General features: G+C 42.2%; 2 protein-coding genes across 2 annotated transcripts in view; one reads left to right on the plus strand and one right to left on the minus strand.

Annotated features, from left to right (window-relative positions):
* Nucleotides 1-18,642, plus strand: arhgef16 (Rho guanine nucleotide exchange factor (GEF) 16). The gene is made up of 15 exons (XM_061835389.1): nucleotides 1-206; nucleotides 1,479-2,117; nucleotides 5,467-5,518; nucleotides 5,981-6,144; nucleotides 6,307-6,363; nucleotides 7,380-7,540; nucleotides 9,460-9,612; nucleotides 9,685-9,814; nucleotides 10,014-10,088; nucleotides 10,171-10,263; nucleotides 12,031-12,182; nucleotides 14,215-14,403; nucleotides 16,066-16,136; nucleotides 17,081-17,182; nucleotides 17,271-18,642. Exons 2-15 carry the CDS (start codon nucleotides 1,545-1,547, stop codon nucleotides 17,408-17,410), a joined length of 2,112 nt encoding a protein of 703 aa, XP_061691373.1. The 5' UTR covers nucleotides 1-206; nucleotides 1,479-1,544; the 3' UTR covers nucleotides 17,411-18,642.
* The window catches only part of ybx1 (Y box binding protein 1), a 10,159-nt gene continuing 6,879 nt past the window's right edge, over nucleotides 18,531-21,810 (minus strand). Inside the window, exons 6-7 of the mRNA XM_061835403.1 lie at nucleotides 21,515-21,600; nucleotides 18,531-19,247 (exon numbers count right to left, since the gene is read on the minus strand). Of these exons, the coding sequence (XP_061691387.1) occupies nucleotides 19,004-19,247; nucleotides 21,515-21,600 (330 nt within the window). The 3' untranslated portion in view covers nucleotides 18,531-19,003. The remainder of the gene's footprint in view (nucleotides 19,248-21,514; nucleotides 21,601-21,810) is intronic.

Here is a 21,810-nt window from a genome sequence, read left to right on the forward strand (position 1 = left end):
TTGGCTGCACCTCACCTGCGTCGATGACGTCATCGGGGAAGCCACCAAAGCAGGAAGTGGCAGTTTATGAAGCACGAATATGTGACATGAATCCCTCAACTAACAGCGGACATAATTGAGTTCACGCTTTTCTTTTTCTTTTTTTCCCCCTTTCTTCTTTTTTTTTTTGCGGAGAGTAAGGAGTTTTGAAAGTTTACCTCGCTCAGGTAAGACAGCTGTAGCGTGTTGGAGCTTTACTTGCTTGCCTTGTAGCTTGTCACGTCGCCATAAACAAACAATGAGATCGTGAAGCAGACATGTTTTTCCCCCCTTCGATCCTAATCCTCTCTGAAAAATTGATTCCGCGACGGCGGGGCGGAAAACAATGAACATACTCATGGAAATTTCCTTGCCGCAGAAACCTATTACTGATCCAAATGTTGGAATTGTTATTGTTTTGCATGGATATAAGATAGCTTTAAATGTTAACGTTACTCCTTGAAGCGTGAATTCGAAGTAGCAGCATTTAAAGTTTCTCTCATTGTATTATTTTATATATATATATATATATATATATATATATATATATGTTTTGTGTTTTCTTAAATGACATTAAAATATTACCAATTTGATGTTATTTTCTGTAATCCAACTCATTAGAGTATCTTTTAACACATGAAATTAAAATGAAGTACATGAGTAATGGTCAGTCAAAGCAAAGATAAAGTACATAAACAGCCATATGCAACTAGTATATCCTGTAACTTGGACAAAACTATTAATTTCCTTGCTTTTGTGATTTATTTTGGTGTTCTTCAAGAGAATACTGTACAGTTCATATAAAACTGTATCATGTTTTCTATTAGTAAAATGGTCATTTTGAGCATAAGCTGTGCATATACTGTAAAATGTCAACATCCCCTCAAATGTGAGGTTTTGTGACAAGAAAGAAATATCACCAAGATAATCCTTTCAAAACATTTGCCATTGTTAATGTGAGCAAAATCTCTAAATAACGGAAATCTGCTCTTGGCTGATGAAATGGAACTTGAACTTTGTTGTCATAATTCCAAAGGTATGTTTACTCATCACCAAAGAACTCTATACTTACAGTAAAGCATGGTGTTGACAGCGTAATGCTTTGAGACTGTTTTTCTTCAGCTGGAGTGGGTTCACGAAATTTTAAAAATCAGTAAGGGTTAGCACCTAATTTCTATTGTACTCTATATGGTGCCAGGTGTCTGGAATGTTGACTCACATTTAGTACAAGTTTAAATGGGATTTTACCGTTCTAATTTAAGAGAGTGTGCACACTTGTGCACGGGCATTATTTGACTAACTGACACCATTTGGAAAAAATTGAGGCAAAAAAAAAAAAAAATCTGTTGTTGTACTGGTCATGATGCTCCAGTGCTTCCTGGTCCTTGTTTTCAGTTAATCTTAGCACTTTGTGCTGATGTTAAATATGCTTTGTTTTTTTTCCCCCTACCCTTCCACAGAGTCTCCAATGTTGTAGGTGCGGAGGAGGTCACTGCACTGGGCCAAGGTGACAGCGGCAATACGCCATGTCTCACAACCCGCCGGACAGCCGTGCGGGTGACCAGGTCCCTCTAATTCTGGAGAGCCACTTTTCCACAGAACTCCATATATCTGAACCGGGAGATGAATGCTACCAGTTACAAAGCTCCCCCACTGTCCGGTCTGAGGTTCACAAAACCCAAGAGGATGAAGCTGACGGGCTCATGGTGCCCCATCAGGTGATTTTGAGCACCCAGAGTGCAGTGGCACTGAAGCTTGGCACTCAGCAGATCATCCCCAAAAACCTAGCCGTGACAAGCCGGCCCAAAAACCGCCACCACACCACTGTGGTGACGTTCCCTGTGGGACTAGAGAATACCAGTAACGGATCCCGCCTCCGACACTCAGCTCAGGGGCCTGATGTGAGCTGGGAGGACTATGACAGTGATGGAGATGGCTTCGCTTTGAGGAGAAACCGCAGGAACAAGTCATACAGAGCGGCAGTGACCAGCCTGGACATCGAGGCAATGGCGAGGGGAAAAGGGGCTCCAAAGACACTAAAACCTGTTAAAGAAGGCAGAGCATCCAGTCCCGGTGCAGCCCGCAGTCCTGGGAGAAAGGTAGAGGTTGCTTTTACACATTTCTTCCTGCTTAATGTAAATGAAGGCGGGCTTGCATGTCACAAGTCACACAGTACCAAAAACTGCTGATCCCTACCACTACTCTAACTTTTTTTTGTATTAAGGTAAATAATACAGACAGTCAATAGAAAGACTCACAAGATTATGCAGAAATACAAAACCAGTCTCCGCAAAATTGTTGTGAGCCAAGGAAGATGGCTTTCAATTTGGGTGGGGAGAAACACTCATTTACCGTATTTTCCAGACTTTATGTCGCTCCGGAGTACAAGTCGCACCAGCCATAAAATGCATGAAAAAGAAAAAAAAACATATATAAGTCGCACTTGAGTATAAGTCACATTTTCGGGGGAAATTTATTTGATAAAATCCAACACCAAGAACATCCATCCATCCATCCATTTTCTTCACCGCTTATACTCATGAGGGTCGCAGGGAGTGCTGGAGCCTATCCCAGCTGTCAACAGGCAGGAGGCGGGGTACACCCTGAATTGGTTGCCAGCCAATCGCAGGGCACATTGAGACAAACAGCCGCACTCACAATCACACCCAGGGGCAATTTAGAGTGTCCAATTAATGTTGCATTTTTTTGGAATGTGGGAGGAAACCGGAGTGCCCGGAGGAAACCCACGCAGGCATGGGGAGAACATGCAAACGCCACACAGGCAGGTCCGGGATTGAAACCTCAGAACTGTGAGGCCAAAGCTTTACCAGCTGCTCCACCGTGCCGGCAAGAACAGACATGTCATTTAAAATTTAAATGATGAACAATTTAAAATAAAAATAGAATGGAGGCAAGAACGGGCTCAATGTTACGTGACACAATTGAGCACGTGCCTGGTATGTTAACATAACACTATATTAAGAGTTATTCCGAAAACTATAGCATAAATAACATACTAAGAAGTTTACCAAAACCATTTGTGTCAATCCAAATACCCAGTAACTAAAATCCAATGAAATCTTCATCCTCTGTGTCACTTCTAAACAACTCCGCCAACTCCAGAGGTAGACGACGCGCCGCTTCCTCTTCTACGTCGCTTACGTCAGACTCAACGTCAGTTGCAGTTACAACTAGCTTATTCCAGGCTTTCTGAATCCTGCCAGAATGCTTTTGGTTGTCACGGAAGCCCATACTTTGTCAAGCCATCCATTGACTTCCAGGAAAGGTATATGGCGGATTCACCCGGAAGCTGTTCTCTCCATCCGTCATCCACGCTCCCACAGCAGGGGTCGGAAACCTATGGCTCACGAGCCACACCTGGCTCTTTTGGTGATTCCATATGGCTCGCAGAGCCCTCATAACGACGTACTGTACATGTGATTTCTGTCGTGCGGGCAAATCAAATGACAGAAGGTTTGTCCTAGTGGAGCTGCCGTGGTCCACAGGCTTCAGGTCGAACGCCGTCGTGTCGGAACAACTATGTAATTATGGAAATGCTTTTGACAAAGGTCACTCAAAGAAAGAAATAGGAGTACCGAAGTTTTCAAGAAGAATGGACAGCCTTTGTGGAGAGAGACGGCTCTGTTGCGTATCTAAATTCACAGATGAAGAGTATGCCAAAGCATTCTTCCTCGATGTTCCCAATAAAATTTCGTCAACTTCGGATAAAAACAAGATAATCAAACAAATAAAACACATGCCTTTGTTGGCAAGAACCGTTCAGCATTGGACCATCATGATGGCAAATCAAATTGAATTACGTTCACGATAAAAGGACGAAAGTCTCAACTCCTCGATGAAGCTTAATCTAACGACGTATGAACCGCCACAAGTCGCATTAATTATGAGTACCATTCTTAACTATGTTATTTAAAATAATCTCCAGAATATGATTTTCTCTTCACTGGAATTTTTGTTCAGTCCTTCTCAGTTTTTTTTAAGTTACAGCTAAAGTTGAAAAGCTGAATTTTCAGAAGTAGCAGGTACAGATACACCGGCCGACAGTGCGGTTTTACGGTTGTCAGTGTGAAAATAACTGATAAGCAACTCGGAAAATGGATGGACGGATGTATTAATGTGTTAATAATTTCAGATATAAGTCGCTCTGGAGAATATGTCACACCCCCGGCCAAACTAAAAAAAACTGTGACTTACAGTCTGAAAAATACGGTAGTTGAACTGCTTGAGTAATTATGGTCCTCTGCAATTGGCTAACAACCAGTCCAGGGTTGACCTCACCTCTCGTCTAAAGTCAGCTTGTATAGTAACCATCTCACCCGTCATCCTAATGAGGATAAGCTGTGAAGAAAATAGATGGATTGATGTGGTCACTGTTGCATCAGCGACTGTTTTTCATCCTCTATGAGCCAGGATGTAGCTTGCTAACTAAGTAGATGGGCTTGTACGGCCTTCATGATCACTCGGGCTGCAGCTTTAGGAAAGCTCCTTATTAGCCACACCCTTCCCCCCCCCCCAAAAAAAAATGAGTGCTAAGTGCACACGAGCCTCGATCAAGACAGCCAAGACCTCACTAATCACAAATACACCCCAAATTATAGTGACAACTTCACTGAAGAGTCAGGTATGTGCTGCATTTCAGAAGCTAGCACATCTGGATCATGCCAGCCTGTGCATACAACAAAATCCAGCGGACCTTTGCTTACCTCTTGGACTGGACATAATATTTAATCATTGTACCCTGTCGCTTGAAAGTAGCATATCTTAGCACATCACAGCTGTCAAGTCATTGGTGGAGAAACTTTTTGTGGGTATTATCTCACCCGCTCTGTTGCGCCACAATTCAGTGAAGTCCTCAACAGCTGGTTGAGTGATATAATTTTGGAAATAGGCAGCTAACAAAAGATTTGTGTACAAACAATAAAAATCCCACTTCTCCATATGCTCTTTTTAAGATAGATTTCCCACCAAGCAGTAAGGAATCCCTCCTTTGGCTTGTGTTGACAGCTACGTAGAAAGCAACACGACACCCATCGGTGTTTCCCATGAAGTCACAATTTTCTCGATCAATTTAAAAACTGCAGTGCTGCTCCTGCCTTTGTTGTATCATTACGAAGCCAAAGAATGGTATGGTCCCAATCAGTTATTTGATACACAAATTGAAACACGTTTGAACTTTACAGTACTCTTTAATGGAAACTAGGCTCTAGCTTCAGTCATGCTCAATATTAGTCATGGAGGTGATGGTGTGTTCCATAAATATTTTCAAATCTTCCACATCAGGGACCCTTTTGAGGAAGTCCTAATTTAGTTTATACCAGACTGTACTTAAAATCAATAAATGTTGAAAAATGAGATAAACAGAGAAACTGTTCTGAAAAAAATATGTACTGTATCTCTCTCACTGATAAACTGTTGTCATCCATCCAGCGAACCCTGCTTAGAAAGAGGAACCGTAACCAGCGTGGATCATTCAAAGATGGTATGTCCAGATCCCTAAAAGTGGTCAAAACGCTACAAATGATCAGATGTCATAGATACAGTAGAAGGTACAAATGTTGTACATTTGCTTCAATGAACATTTAGTGAGTCGCTAGAATTAAAGTGGATTTCAAGTTCTCACCAGGTTTGGGCTTCCTTCGGAATGCACTCGGCGTCCTGAATGTGCCATTGTTGAGCTCCGATTATTGAATTGCAATGTGCTGCAGCCTCAGCTACTCAGCCGCTCGTCACTGTGTTGACAAGAAGAAAAAGCTGTCGTTCTCATTTATTCAGTATTCTCGCGTAGCACCACAAATGTCGTATTTTACATGCAGAGTTGATCTGCAGAAACGCTCTGTTCTCTCCCTATCTGGCCATTAAATAATATGGTGACATTGCTGACGCGCAAACCTTACGAGAACCGAGAGTCCTGAAATGCTTAATTTGTGGGTTTTCTCCCCAGCAACGCCGCGCCTCTACCAGGAGATCCGAGAGCGGGGTTTGTACTCTACCAACCAGGATGAGCTACTGGACGACTTTGTAGTGGTGGAAGCTCCGGTGGAGGACCAGAGCATCGTGGTGAAGAGCTACAGGCCGGCTCAGCTCACCTGGAGCCAGCTGCCACAGGTAAGCCTCAACCCACACCAACTCACAAACGTAATGATTATAATGGGGGGGGGGGGAATCTATGTGATTCAGGGGTAGGTTTTTTAAATCTGTTGTGTTTGGTCTTTCTATGACGGAGACATAATCGCATTCACACATAATTTGTATTACTGCTTTATGAAGGTGAAGGAGACCGGCATACTGAGCATGATCTCGCCTCAAGAGAGAAAGAGACAAGAGGTAAGCACTCCATCTTTTGATTATGGTTTTATTTATCCTAATCCCACGCAAATATAACCTTATTGCCAAAACCCAAATATAGGTGGTCAGCATTTTTAAGAAGACTTTTTTTTCATCCAATATATATTCAAATACATTTCTTTTTAATGGCTATTGAAAGCCCCAAGATGCTCTAAAGGTATATGTTAATCTTTCCTGCATGTTGCCCTTTGCATTGCTTTTTTTTTTGTTTTGTTTTTTTTTTTTTGCTCATAATTTTTGATGTAGCTTACTTCTTGCATGTTGTGAAGTTCCAATCATCATCTCTGGGATAATAATAATATTGCCGCAATCAATCTTCCGATATGTGATTTAGTACACTAGGTAACGCAGATGTATGCGACTGAAACAGGCAATTATAATTTCGAATCGAGACAAACCCAGTGGCTGATGATCGGCCTCTCATCAACGAGTTGCTCAGCCCACACATTGCTCAACAGCTCAGTTGATTTTGGTCCACTGAAATCCAAGACCGAAGAAAACCTGATCAGGGTTATTTACACCAAGTAAAATGTATGTTGGAATTTCAAGTAATGTCGAGATCTAACCAATCGTGTAGTGATATAATAATGTCAACATATTGACATGTACCTAGGCAGAAAACGGATTTTCCCTTTTTGCTTTTCCTTTTATTTTGTGTCAATAGCAAAGGTCCACCCTGTTTGCACTCTTGTACTTGAGGGAAGCCACACCCTGCCATCCTGTCTGCTGCGTGGGTGCTTCCCACTTTTATGCCGAAAGAAACCTTGTTGGTCTTTAGTGCTCCAACTTGACCTCGTTGCCATGCCAACACCTTTTGCTTCTGCCACTGGGCCAAACGCTCATATTTGCTTTTGTCTTATATTCACCGCCATAAATACCCCTCAAAGAAATCAGCATTTCAATCTCATCCATCTGATTTTCCTACAGTGTGTTTGACTTGTTCAGTTGAAACTGCTGTTTAGTGATACTGGGTCTCTTTTTGACAACTTTGACAGGCCATCTTTGAAATAATCACATCAGAACATTCGTACCTGCACAGCCTGGGTATCCTGGTGCGACATTTTAAGGAGAGTGAAGCTTTGAGGAAAACCATGACAGCCACAGAGCATCACCACCTCTTCTCCAACATCTCTGTTATCCACCAAGTCAGCAAGCGGTAGGAAGTACACTCATCCTCTTTTGTGTTTTTATTCCATACACACAATTTGTTTTACACAGTGCAGTTTCAGACGTGCTTTAAAATGTCAGACTCCCCCACCCCTATAGCATGGTTTAAGTATCTTGTCGGCCCCATGTTGGCAACATGTTAAAACACGCCTGCAAAACAGGTTTTGCTGCCTCACCGCTCTGCGTGGTATTTTGGGGCTTTAAAATGATAATGTGGTGCTTTCACAGACCATCTCAACTGACACTGTAGCGAGGAAAAAAAGAGTCTATGAATACAAGAGGAAGCATGATACAGGGGCACATTATGATTCACATTTTTGTAAATATGTCTCGGGTCCCTCTGCTTCCTAGCCTCCATGGTGTCACTTGACTTTTTTTGTTTCTGCAAGGGGTGTGTCTAAAAGTCATGTATCGACCGTTTTTGTGCTCATAAGGAATGCGCTCACAATGCTTTGGTCAAAGATGGATTATACATCTCATTTTAACAGAAGAAGTATTGACTTCTTTTAAAAGAAACAACCATAGTGCAATGCAATACAATATACATTGTTATCCTGGTTTATAAGTTACATAGGAGGCATAACACAGCAGATTGTTTTTACTTTGATTTGGGAAGAAAATTTGAGAAATGCTGCATTCATGCTGACGCACAATACAAAATGCCATAGGCGGGCTACTAAATTGCATCCTGAACTGGTTGCCAGCCAATTGCAGGGCACATCGAGACAAACAGCTGCACTCACAATCACACCTAGGCGCAATTTAGAGTGTCCAATTAATGTTGCATGTTTTTGGGATGTGGGAGGAAACCGGAGTGCCCGGGGGAAACCCACACAGGCGAGTCTGGGATTAAACCCGGGACCTCAGAACTCTGAGGCCAATGCTTTCCAGCTGCTCCACCATTCCGCCCTGTTATAAACAGCAATGGATATTTGAAACACAAACACTGCATCAACAGACAGACAGGATAGGCAGACACTATAACAATACTCATGGGCTTTTATTCTTTATCTACCCCCCCCCCCCACCACCACCACCACCACCACACCCACACACACACACACACACACACCCCTACGTCTCCTTCATGTATGTATTATACTGCCACCGAGTGGCGAAAACACACTCAGCAGAAGGAGCCGCGGAATGAAGTCATAATGACGACAAAGTGGTCAATTCTTTGCATCATATTTGATTAGGTTGTCAGTATGTGTTTTTTAAGTACCGTGCCGTAAAGGGCTATTTTTCATATTAAAAAATATGTGACAAACATTTTTGGAACAGTCTAATGGAATTTCCATTATTTTCAATTGGGAAAGATGATTTAAAGACATATGTCAAATAAATCAATTTATCTTCGGGAAGGAGGCGGGGTACAACCCAAATGGATTACCAGCCAATCGCAGGGCACATGCAGTTATAAACAAAACAACCATTTGCACACACATTTACACCTACATCAATTTAGAGTTTTCGGTTAACTTACCATGCATGTTTTTGGAATATGGGAGGAAACTCGAGTGCCCGTAGAAAACCCATACAGCCCGGCACGGCAAGAACATGCAAACTCCACACAGGTGGGGCCGGGGATTTGAACCCCAGTCCTCAGAACTGTGAGGCAGACCGTCTAAGCAGTTGATTTCAAACCTCGGTATCTATTGATTTGTTGTGTTCATGTAATACTACAATAAGGCGACGAACCATTGATATGATAAAAGGCCCTTTGAGGGGAAACCATATCAACAAGATGGCCGGCTACAAAAATGAGTTTGGTACCCCAATTTAAAATAGTTTTCCTTTGAAATGACAGCTGTGTTCATATGTTGAATTTAACTTATGAGATGTAATTGTTTTTGGACTGCGGGAGAGTCAGCATCATTCTAAACAGGCCGTCTCTCTTCATTCTAGATTTTTTGAGGATCTTGAGCGGCGTCACTCTGACAATCCAGTCATCCGAGACATTAGCGACATTGTCCAGAACCACGCCGCCCACCACTTTGAGCCGTACATCGTCTACTGCTCCAATGAGACCTTCCAGCAGAGGACGTTGCAGAAGCTCCTGTGGGTGTGTCCTCCTGGCGACAGCTTCATGCATATGTCAACCTAAGAGCTTGTTTCTTGACCGTCTTTTAGGAGGGGTAATGGTGCCTTCAAGGACACATTGAAACAAATTGAAGGGAGCAGCGAATGCGGAGGCCTCCCAATGATCTCGTTTCTCATCCTTCCCATGCAACGTGTTACCAGACTGCCACTGCTGCTGGATGTCAGTTTGACCTCAAGCATTTATTTTACCTTCATGAGACACTAAACATTGCAAGGAGTAGCAATTTGCTAATATTTCCTGCTTGTGGCCTTGTAGGGATGCTATCTGATTGGATGATCTTCCGACAATGTCATATCATTGCTTGACCATCGCTTTTCTGTCTATTTCCTCAATAACGGTGGGCTTTCCCCCCTGATAGACAATTTGCCAGAAGACTCCTGACAAGACCGCCGAGTACTTTGCTGCGGTCTGGGCGCTGCACGCCATCAGCAAGGTAAAAAAAGGCCTGGTGCTGATTCCGCGTCCGTGCAGCCTCACATCCAGATTGTTTGCCTTCTCATTTCACCATCCAACAGTTGGTCGGCAGCTGCAATGACGGTGCACGGCGGATGGAGAGGACGGAACAGATGTACACCATCCAGAAACAGATGGAGTTTGGTAAAATCAAGGTAAAACACGTTTTATTGCTTTGGAGTTTCAGTTCTTGCCTCTCTGTCTAGCTCAAATATGTCAGGCTCAACAAGATCCTTTGGCATTATGCTCATGAGTTCTCTGCGAATCTGAAAAATCTATCAGAATTAAAGCCCTCAACATTTATTTACTGATAATGCAAATAATGGTTGATATTGCCATTGTGTCATAATGAATGTATGATGAAGATATGTACATTTTAGAATAGATTTTCTAGTTTGTCATCCAGACTGCTGAGTTGGCATTTTTTGAGGGCCTTTTGACAGAGGTGTGCAGAGAAGCAGTCACTCACATTTGGAAAAATGCACGGGTGCGGTCAGCCATCCCCACAGACAAAGTTGCGAGTGTGATTAGGGATGGAATTTCAAGACCTTAAAATAACTTTCTGGATTAATATAACATAACTGTGAATTCAAAATAAAATAAACAAATGCATAACCAAAAAAGAAAAAACACATTTAAAACTCAGAAATGTTGATTTCCAATTTCAACTGATATTAGTAGAACATGATATAAAACGGTATTTAAAATTTTTCATCAATAAAAATTCTTGTTATGACAAACTATGTGAAGAAAAGTTCAATGCACTGGCCTGTCAATGAATAATGTCTGTCCAGTCTTTTATACTATTTTTTCACGTGTTAAACAGAATAAAACTGTAGCCAGGCAGAATACAAAAACAAGAGTCAGGTTGCTGAGGATATAAAAGGTATAAAAAGCACTTTTCAAATGCCAGGTTTTTGAGTTGTAAATAAGTTTTGCCTGAGATAAACCCTTTTTAAAACCTTTTCCACTATTCATTCATGTTACCGTCTTGGCCAGTTCACGGTTGCAAAGGAGAGGTTCTATTTGAACTGTTTTTTGTGTTTTTGGTTTTTTTTTTAGCTGTTTAAATACATTTTAAATCAAATAAATAAAGCTCAAATCGGTTGCACAAGGATACACTCCATCTTGGAACCGGCATATGGGTGTGTTCAGAAAGAGCAGATCACATTCAAACGCATTTTCAGTGGGAGTCCACACACACTTGCCACCAATTCAATTTTGAAGTGGAGAAAAAACGTGCATGGGGCCTAACGGAAATATTATTTACTTTAACCATTTAAATGACTAAATGAAGAAGCTGTTTCCTGCCAAAATGTAATGATAAATTGCGAGAGAAAGGCAGAGAGCAATTTGCATGTTTTACGGACACTTGTTACTGTAAAATAGTGCTAATGTTGGCAAATGCGAAGCCAAAACAGTAGAAAACACATCTGCAACTTAGTGCAGTCTTTTCTCAAGTGAAAATCCCAGTTTGGGCAGTGACTAAAATACGCTGAATTTAAAAATTAACATTTTTGTCATGGTCTGTAATGTACACAGGAGTTACGTGCGGGTGTCGAGACTTACTTTGATTGGCTCATGAAGGCCAACAAAGGACTTTGTGTGAGCACACGTGACTTTCTTGTCGTTTGAGTGGTAAACATCACTGTGGTAGTCACACTGGATTGGAGTAATGGGATCTGATGTGGAAGTAAAAGAACAAATCAATTGGGCACGCAGTTATTGGTACATGAAAGCATTGTTTCTTAACAAAAACAATAAAAGTAAATAAAGATAAATGTACAATGTATCCCAAATATTACTTCAGTAAATGAAGTGTGTTCCTACCCACCTCTACAGACTCTTCCTATCAACAAGTGAACGTGTAACTTCCCATTTGGAGGTAAATGATCCAATTTGCTTCACTTGTGTCCCCACAGCCGTTTCCACTGGTGTCGTCGTCACGCTGGCTGAAGAAACGTGGCGAGCTGGCCGTCTGTGCCGAAGAGCTCAGCATCTGGAGAGCATTCAGTAACAGGAGCAACTACCTGTTTCTCTTCAATGATGTACTCATTGTCACCAAGAGGAAGAGGTCAGTTGCCTTCAGAACAGGATACAACATATATACCGCAATTCCCGGCCTACGGAGCGTACCTGATCATAAGCCTCACCCAGTAGATTTGTCAAGGAAATACCATTTGGTCCATACATAAGCCGCACCTGTGTAAAAGCTGCAAATGCCCACATTGAAACACCAGATATTTACAAAGAAAGACAGTACACAGAAACAGTTTTCAAAGTTTTAATATGCATACGTATTAATACACATATTTAATACACACGTGTACGTTCGCTGTGTTCGTCTTCCTGAGACGTCCATAGTGAACATGAACACTCGGCGACAAGTTGTCGAATGGCACATGTTGAAACATGGATGGGGATGTTTCAGAATGGCCAGAAGTTTCCAAAACATACTCTCATGCACATTACTCACAAAGAGACTTTGCAGCTCTAGGAGAACTCAGACCGTCACACCGGTTTGAAAAAAAAAAAAAAAAAAAAAAAAAAAAAACATACTGGTAAAAGTCACTTCCTTGGCACATATATTCCACCGGTCTCACTCTTACGTTTTTCAGCTCGAGTGCCCCCTTGCGACTGTTAGAAAAAAATGCACAAATTAGCAGCATCACCACATAAGCCGCTGCGTTGAAAGCGTGTGAAAAAAGTCGCGGCTTATAGGCTGGAAATGGCGGTATATACACACACACACACACATTTTTTTTAAGTGGACACATAAATGTCAAGTACTGATGACTATGAGAAGGTTTAGCAGCTGACTGGCAGAGAACAGATGACACTGAACAACATGGACGTAGTCTACGCATGTTGGACTTTCTTCAGCTTTGCATTTAGCTGGTCAGCCTTTGAGGGAGGGCAGCTTTCTGTTTCACTTGAGGAGAAATTAAACAATGGATGCTCAGACACTGGAGAGTCCTTTTTTAATAGTTGTGACCCAGTACACACTGTTGGTGGTCAACGCCATCGGAAGGGAGCGAAGGAATGTGAAACCAGGGGTGGGTAGGAATGTGCTTACATTTACCCAAGTAACGCTTGATAAATTGTAGTTGTCGGGGTAGTTTCAATGAAGCGTACTTTTTATTTTTACTCCACTGTTTATGTTAAGAAGAAATGGTACTTTGAGTTTGTTACAATAATCTACATTCTGCTTGCTACTTTAATTTAGACTCCTGTTTACGTGGCGGACAACAATAAGTTCAGTCATTGTGCAACTGTGGGTATTTCAGGCCACTTCTAACTGGAGAAAGCATCTTGTCGCTGCTGGTTTGGCCGCGCATATGACAACATTAGCACAAGTTTATGGTCACAAGTCATTTTAAAACATGTATCTTGTTCTCTCTTTCACACACACACCATCAATGTGTCTGATCACCAAACGGCTTCGTTTTAGTTGCTAAAGTAAATGGTTTTTTTTTTTTTCATTGAAAAATTCAAATGGTGTCACGTGTGTGTGGACTTCCAACAAACATGAATTTGAATGTTTTCTGTTCCTTCTGAACACAGAAACATGCTAGTTTTAAGAGGGAGTGCATCCTTGTGACACCACATTTATTTTTATTTTATCTACGCTTTATTTAACCTGGAAAAAGAGCAGTTAAGAAAATAATTACCGTATTTTTGGAAATGGGGACGTGGCCAAGAGGGTAGCAAGTTAAAACATCAAGCCCGTCAATCTCCAATTCATTTGTGTTTAGCTCTCCTTTTTAAAAGGTTACAAAAATAAATCCATTGTGTTGTACAAATTCTAGCTTGCATTAATGGTGGATTTTTTTTTTTTTTTTTTTTTAAATCACAAAAAGCTGGCATTTGACCTTGGGTGTGGAGAATACTTATTTATATTCACTGCTGCCTTTCTCCTGTTTTTGTGCCGGGTTTGCCAACAGTGTTGCGCTGTTTAAACAAGGAGAAACAATAGAGCATAAAACCATCTCTTGTAGGTGAATTTGCCTTGATTTGTTCCAATAGTATAACACTGCATAGTACAGCAGAGTATGTAAGGACTCAGGTGAGCTGTATTCAAATGCGTTTGTTGTTTATTCCGTCAGCGAGGACTCCTTTGTGGTGATGGACTACGCCACCCTGGAGAATGTGGAGGTGGAGGTCAGCAATGAAACAGACGGTCAGGCGTCACCACCCGCCAAGAGCAGCTCCAGCCAAACTCTGTCCTTCAAGCTGCTCATGAGCAAGAACAGTGAGGGCCGACAGGAGCACACCACCCTAGTGGCGGAGTCCAGGTACGTTTGCCCCACAGTGTTGTTGAAAGGCCGGCACGGCGGAGAAACTGGTTCGCACACATTTAGATCACAGCTCTGAGGACCGAGGTTCAAATCCCGGCCTTGCCTGTGTGGAGTTTGCATGTTCTCCCTGTGGATGTGTGGGTTTTCTCCCACATCCCAAAAACATCCGTTAATTGGAGACTCTAAATTGCATGTAGACGTTATGCCAGTGCAAATGGTTTGTTTGTTTCCGTGTGCTCTGAGATTGTCTGACAAAAAGTTCCGGATGTACGCTGCCTTTTGCCTATAGATAGCTGCGATTGGTTTCAGGAGACCCACAGCACTAGTGAGGATAAGCGGAATGGAAGACTGATGAATGTTGTGTGTTGTTCTCAGACTTTTAGCGTTCAACTTCCTCTAGTGACCACTTTGAAAAAGTGCATGTAATTCTCCCTGAAAAACAGACAACATAAGCGAAAATATTTTGCATATGACAAGATACGATCAGTCATTGTGTGCTGAACATTGCAACATAAATGGGCACAATTCCCATCGATGTTGTAAAAGCAATGATAGAAATGTTTGACCTGAGGCACGTGCTCCCAAACTGCCAATATTTTGCCTAGCTCGCCTGTACAGCTTTGCCTGTACATAACAAAAGACCACGTGAGAGCTTCCAAAAATGTCAGATTCATCAGATCTTTGATCTATGAGATTTTGAGGTCAAAGTCATGTCAGAGCTTTTAACTGACCCAAAGTTAAAAGAAAGAGAATCGTGTCTCCTATGTAGGTATATGCACAAAACTGATGTGACAGTTTATTGCAAATTATTTTGTTGGTCTTGTACCCAATTTGAGAACTACCTGTACTGGTCTAAAGCAGGGGAGGGGAAAATGTTTCATTTATAAACTGGATGGATGGGCCAGGTTATTCATCCACCCATCCATTTTCTTTGCCGCTTATCCTCACGAGGGTCACAGGGAGTGCTGGAGCCTATCGAAGCTGTCAACTGGCAGGACGCAGGGTACACCCTGAACTGGTTGCCGGCCAATCGCAGGGCACGTAGAGACAAACAGCCGCACTCACAATCACACCTCGGGGCAATTAAGAATGTACAATTATTGTTGGAAACCGGAGTGCCCGAAGGAAACCCACGCAGGCAGGGAGAGAACATGCACACTCCTCATAGGCGGGTCCAGGATTGAACCCGGGACCTCAGAACTGTGAGGCCAATGCTTTAACAGCTGCTCCCCTCTGCCGCCCCAGGTTATTCATAGATGCAGGAAATAAAGAACATTACTGAAAGTAAAATACTTTTAACAAATGATTTTAATTCTGTTATATTTATATTAACCAATTTGAAAATAAAATACAACACAGCAAGTGTACGTTTCATTCAGGTTGATTAGAGTGCTCTGGGTTTGGCAATCAGTGGCTGTGAGAAGTCTAAAAATCCAATCTGCTGTGGGCAACGGTCACGTATGAAATGGAAAAAGAAAAAAAAAAGTGTATTTCTGACTCACTCCTGCATTTGAAAAGATGTATCTGGACTTTCACCTCCTTAGTCAAAATGGTCTTGTTACTTAATTCGACAGTACAGTGAGACATTTTCCACCTCTGCATTGTTTTCTTTTTAATTATCCTTTTTTACTTTTTTTTTTAATCTGCATCATTGGCAAGGGTGGACCGGGCACGCTGGATAGTCGCTCTCAGCCAGCACAAGGAGACGGAGCTTTTCTCCTGTAAAGACGGTAAGAATGAGGTCTGGTGTCCTTATTAAAGCCCTGTGACCGCATGTTCAATGTGCTCTGATGTCGACGTGTCTACCGACATGTCATGGGAGATTGCGCAGAGAACAGTTAGGTCAGATCAATGAGTACTTCTTCAACAGACCTTTCATAATCGAGCTGCACATTTTATGCCCAGTCTCTTTAGAAATGGGCACGTGTGTGGGATGGATGATGCTCTGGTAATTTCTTCTCCTCCAAAGCTAAACTTAGCTCCTCGCTGACGTGGAACGCTTATTTCAATTGAGATGTGACGTCAACACAGGTTCTTGGCACAAAACTGACACAAGATGGTGACAAAAGCCTGTCTAATAGAAGGGTAGCACAAACACAGCAAATTTATTTGACAAAACCACAAAAAACAGACTGGGTGAATTCCTGACTAGACTGCAACAATGCCAAGACCTGCCGTAAATACTGAGAACGCATGTACCTACAAATGCCAACAAAGCACTGCATTGTTCCTAAGCACCAGGTTGCCAAAAGATGGTGAAAAATCACTTCAGCATATTTTCTTGACACCAAAATGGCACCAAACCAATACTTTTGCATTAAACAATGCTTGTCTAAGCACAAAAACAGCCAATAGGTTAATATTTAAGGGAATGCAATAGATGACTTGGGCGATTATAGTAATAGGCTAACAATATTTAATACAGTCAGCCACTAAAATCATGCAGTTTGAACAGTAAGTCTGCAATTCGAGATTTTTTTTTTTTAAACTACTTGGATTCAATCTCAATAAACTACACATGGAAGTTTAACAGTTTAAAGATTCTATTCAAATGTAGTGAACTGTACTAGTTTTCTCACATACTAGAAAGAGACTGCACTTTAAGAATCATTGTACCAACATGGAACAGCTTCGGTTTGACCTAAAAGTAGCGCACGACTGCAATGTGTTTTAGGTCTGCCCCAGTACGAGGCCACCAAAGCCTACATGCCCAAAGAGCCCGATGAGCTGGGCCTGCAGCAAGCAGAGCTCGTCATCGTCCAGAGAAACGAGGATGGTGAGGCTTTTTTTTTTTTTTTCCCCCCTCCCCAATAGTCAAAACCCCACATGGGCCCCTTTTCTGAAGAGTCCCATCCTCCCACCAGGCTGGTGCTATGGAGAGCGGATGCGCGACGGTGAGAGGGGCTGGTTTCCTGACAGCTGTGCCACAGAGATCACCGACCCCACGGCCATAGAGGACAACGTGCAGCGAATCAAGCGCCTCCGCAGAGAGACAAACGTTTGAGAATAGCAGCGCCCCAGAAAGCAAGAACATTTGTGAGGTCAGAGATCTCACACCAACCTCATCCAAGCGTGCCTTGAAATGATGGACCGTCACGCAAAAGAAATGATAGTCAGTGGTAAATAGGAGGTACAGCCCAATGTAATTATTACATTCTTGAAGATGTACAGTGCCTTTGCAGCACTGTCCATATCAAGCCTTATTCCAAGTCATTTTTTTTTAAACTCCAAATTCAACAACCCCCTTAATGAAGTAAGTTTTTGAAATTGAAAACTACAAAATATTTAAACAAAGGGGTGTTAAAAATTTAAGGGGGGGGGGGGTAGCTGTGTAGTGGTGCCTTGAAAGACGTTTTTCCCCATTCTGTGACCACGTATTTTACAGCATTTCCATATAATAAACATCTTTCCTGATGAGGGCTTCCTCTCAAACCAGCCCTTTCTCATTGTCATTACAGATTTCCTATTTTGGCCACCGTAGTTACCTTCTGGGATAAAATTGAAGCATGTGGTCTTTATTTAAAGGCTTTTTTGTGTATGTGAGAAACATTGCAAATATTGAAGTGTATTTGACAATGTATAAACAATTCACTTACAGAGGAACTTGAATCTTAACATCTTTACGAGGTGTATAGCTCTAAGATCTAGCTCAGGGAGGGGCAAATTATGTCCTGGGCGGCCACAGTCTGACCCCCCCTTCTGGTGCATTGTTCACCACGTTTACATTAATCAAGGGTTGTGAATTATGGTGCATTAATTTAGCCATTTTTTCCCAACACTGCTTATTTAAGTCTTACATTTCACAATTACAGCTTGGCTAAAATAAAATTGCACAACCAGTTTTAATTGGTTAAATGATAATGGAAGTCTCTCCCCTGCCCCAAAATAGTTCCATTATCATGGGGGAAGTTTAATCTTCAAATTTTAAATTAAACAGACCACCAGCAATAGTTTGCTCAGGCCTGATCTAGCTAAATATTTGTGATGTATATTACGAAATGGGTATCACCGTGTTTGCCTTAAATGAAAAAGCTCATCCTTCCATCTACATTTGTAGTTTTGTGAAGCCTTAAACTAGCTTTTACATGGCTACATCCATTAAATAAAAATCACTCCATTGTCCCTGGTTTTTGGACTTTTATTTGAGCTTGCATTTTGTTAAAATGTTTGAATAGATAAAAAGTCATTTAAAAATGTCAAACTGACAAGATATCAAATTTCTTTTTTTTTTTTTTTCTTAAAAACATTTGGTGTAAAAACTCAGGACAGATTTAGAAAAACGTGTCGTTTCCCCAAAATGTGTTCTAGCTGTCACCTAAAAAGAAGGAAAAAAACATCTGCATAGAACCTGCAGGCAATAGGTGGTAATCTGTTCAAATCCATGGTGCAAGCTTGTGACGGTCATCAAGTCAAATCTTTATTGCTCTGATCTTGGATGTTTCTTGTTGACAAAAAAAAAAAAAAAAAAAACTGCAGAGGGAAAAGTTGGAATTTAGTCCACGGCTCATTGTCGTCATGGCACAACTACATGCAATTTTAGATACACTCACCCGGACGATGGTAAAAGATGGTAGGTGCCGGTGGGCGGGTTGTTTCCCTACTCAGCCCCACCCTGCTGGGCCTCGGGAGCGGCCGTTTTCTCTACAGAGGCATCGCCTCCCGCCTTGGCCTCCTTGGTGTCCTGGCCGGGTTTACCGCCAGTGGGTGGACGCGGTCGGCGGCGGTAGTTTACATTGCGGCGGAAGCGTCGCTGGCGAGGCTGCTGGTTGGTACCCCCTTCGCCTCCTTGATTCTCCTTGTCCTCCTCACCGTCCCGCACCGGTCTGGGACGGGGTGGACCCCTGCCGTGAACGGGTAAAAATAAAACGAAAAAATTTAGGCAAGATGCAAAAAGCAAGAAATCTTAAATCCGAAGGGGCTCATTATTTTATTAAATCATTAGTTCGTTTGGTGGTTAGCAGATTTTTCCTTTCTTGTCACAATGTCCTAACCCAGTGTAAAATCTGGACTTGAACTTTTCAACCTTTTGCTCAACATTTCAGATTTCAAAGATTTTTATTTTTTTTTTGGGTCAAGAATCTACAAGTGGAACACAATCGTTAAGTGGAATGAAAATGAATATTTTATACTTTAACAAATAAAAACCTGAAAAGTGGTGTGTGCAATATTATTCGGCCCCTTTACTTTCAGTGCAACAAACTCACTCCAGAAGTTCATTGAGGATCTCTCAATGATCCAATGTTGAGAGATGATGATAAATAGAATCCACGTGTGTAATCAAGTCTCCGTATAAATGCGCCTTCTCTGTGATAGTCTCATGGTTCTATTTAAAGTGCAGAGAGCATCATGAAGACCAAGGAACACACCAGGCAGGTCCGAGATGCTGTTGTGGAGAAGTTTAAAGCTGGATTTCGATACAAAAAGATTTCCCAAGCTTTAAACATCTCAAGGAGGACTGTGCAAGCAATCATATTGAAATGGAAGGAGTATCAGACCACTGCAAATCGACCAGGCCGTCCCTCTAAACTTGCACCTCCAACAAGGAGAAGACTGATCAGAGATCCAGCCAAGAGGCCCATCATCACTCTGGATGAACTACAGAGATCTACAACTGAGGTGGGAGAGTCTGTCCATAGGACAACAATCAGTCGTACACTGCGCAAATCTGGCCTTTATGGAAGAGTGTCAAGAAGAAAGCCATTTCTCAAAGATATCCATAAAAAAAAAAAAAAAAAAGTGTCATTTAAACTTTGCCACAAGACACCTGGGAGACACACCAAACATGTGGAAGAAGGTGCTCTGGTCAGATGAAACCAAAATTGAACATTTTGGCCACTACGCAAAACGATATGTATGGCGTAAAAGCAACACTGCTCATCACCCTGAACACACCATCCCCGCTGTCAAACATGGTGGTGGCAGCCTCATGGTTTGGGCCTGCTTTTCTTCAGCAGGGACAGGGAAGATGGTTAAAATTGATAAGATGAATGGAGCCAAATACTGGACCATTCTGGAAGAAAACCTGTTGGAGTCTGCAAAAGACCTGAGACATGGATTGAGATTTATCTTCCAACAGGACACTGATCCAAAACATACGGCCAAATCTACAATGGAATGGTTCACAAATAAACGTATCCAGGTGTTAGAATGGCCAAGTCAAATTCCAGACCTGAATCCCATCGAGAATCTGTGGGCAGAGCTGAAAACTGCTGTCCACAAATGCTCTCTATCCAACCTGACTGAGCTCGACCTGTTTTGCAAGGAAGAATGGGCAAGAATTTCAGTCTCTCGATGTGAGAGACATACCCCAAGTGACTTGCAACTGTAATTACAGCAAAAGGTGGCGCTAAAAACTATTAATGCAAGGGGCCCGAACAATATTGCACGCCCCACTTTTCAGTTTGTTAAAAAAAAAAAAAAAAGTATAAAATATCCAATATATTTCATTCCACATCATGATTGTGTCCCACTTGCTGTTGATTTTGAGCAAAATAAAAATCTTTATGTTTGAAGCGGCAGCACGATGGATCAGATAAAGGGTTGGCCTCACAGTTCTGAGTACTGGGGTTCAAATACTGGCTTCGCCTGTGTGGAGTTTGCCATGTTCTCCCCGTGCCTGCGTGGCTTTTTTTCCCCGGGCACTCCGGTTTCCTCCCACATCCCAAAAACATGCAACATTAATTGGACACTCTAAATTGCCCCTTGGTGTGATCGTGAGTGTGGCTGTTTGTCTCTATGTGCCCAGCGATAGGTTAGCAACCTCTTCGGGGTGTACCCCACCTCCTGCCCATTGACAGCTGGAATAGGCTCCAGCACTCCCCGCGACCCTCGTGAGGATAACCGGCAAAAGAAAATGGATGGATGCATGCATGCATGCATGCATGAACCCTGAAGTGTGGCAAAAGGTTGAAAACTTCAAGGGGCCCGAATACTTCCACAAGGCACTGTAGTTATGGTATGTAAATAAATAACCACGGGCCACAATGTGAGAAAATGCAGTAATTGTGTGTAGTCATGTCGTTAGAGGAGAAACCACAGTTCAAGAACTAAGAGTGAGGGCTCAACTCCCTTTGTTGCAGCCTGACATCAATGAAGCCCACACGCATACCTTGGCCGGAAGCCTCTGTAGTAGTTCTGCCTGGCGGGTTTGTTTCCCTGGTCTGGAGCCCCCTGGTTCTCATCACCCTCACTGGCCTGAAAGCAAACGTGAGACAAGATTCATCAAGTGCTATACAAGGACTAACACCATAGGACGTATGGCCTAAGAATCATGTCGAGTTTGGAGGTTTAGGTCAAAAACCTTAAACACCAATAGTGATTTGTATTTTATTCACAACCATTCAACCGACTGGGTAATAAGAAACTGCGTGGCCACTTTTGGCAAATAATCTTTCTGCATCACGG

Source organism: Syngnathoides biaculeatus, chromosome 2, assembly GCF_019802595.1.
Source record: "Syngnathoides biaculeatus isolate LvHL_M chromosome 2, ASM1980259v1, whole genome shotgun sequence".
NCBI classification, from domain to species: domain Eukaryota; kingdom Metazoa; phylum Chordata; class Actinopteri; order Syngnathiformes; family Syngnathidae; genus Syngnathoides; species Syngnathoides biaculeatus.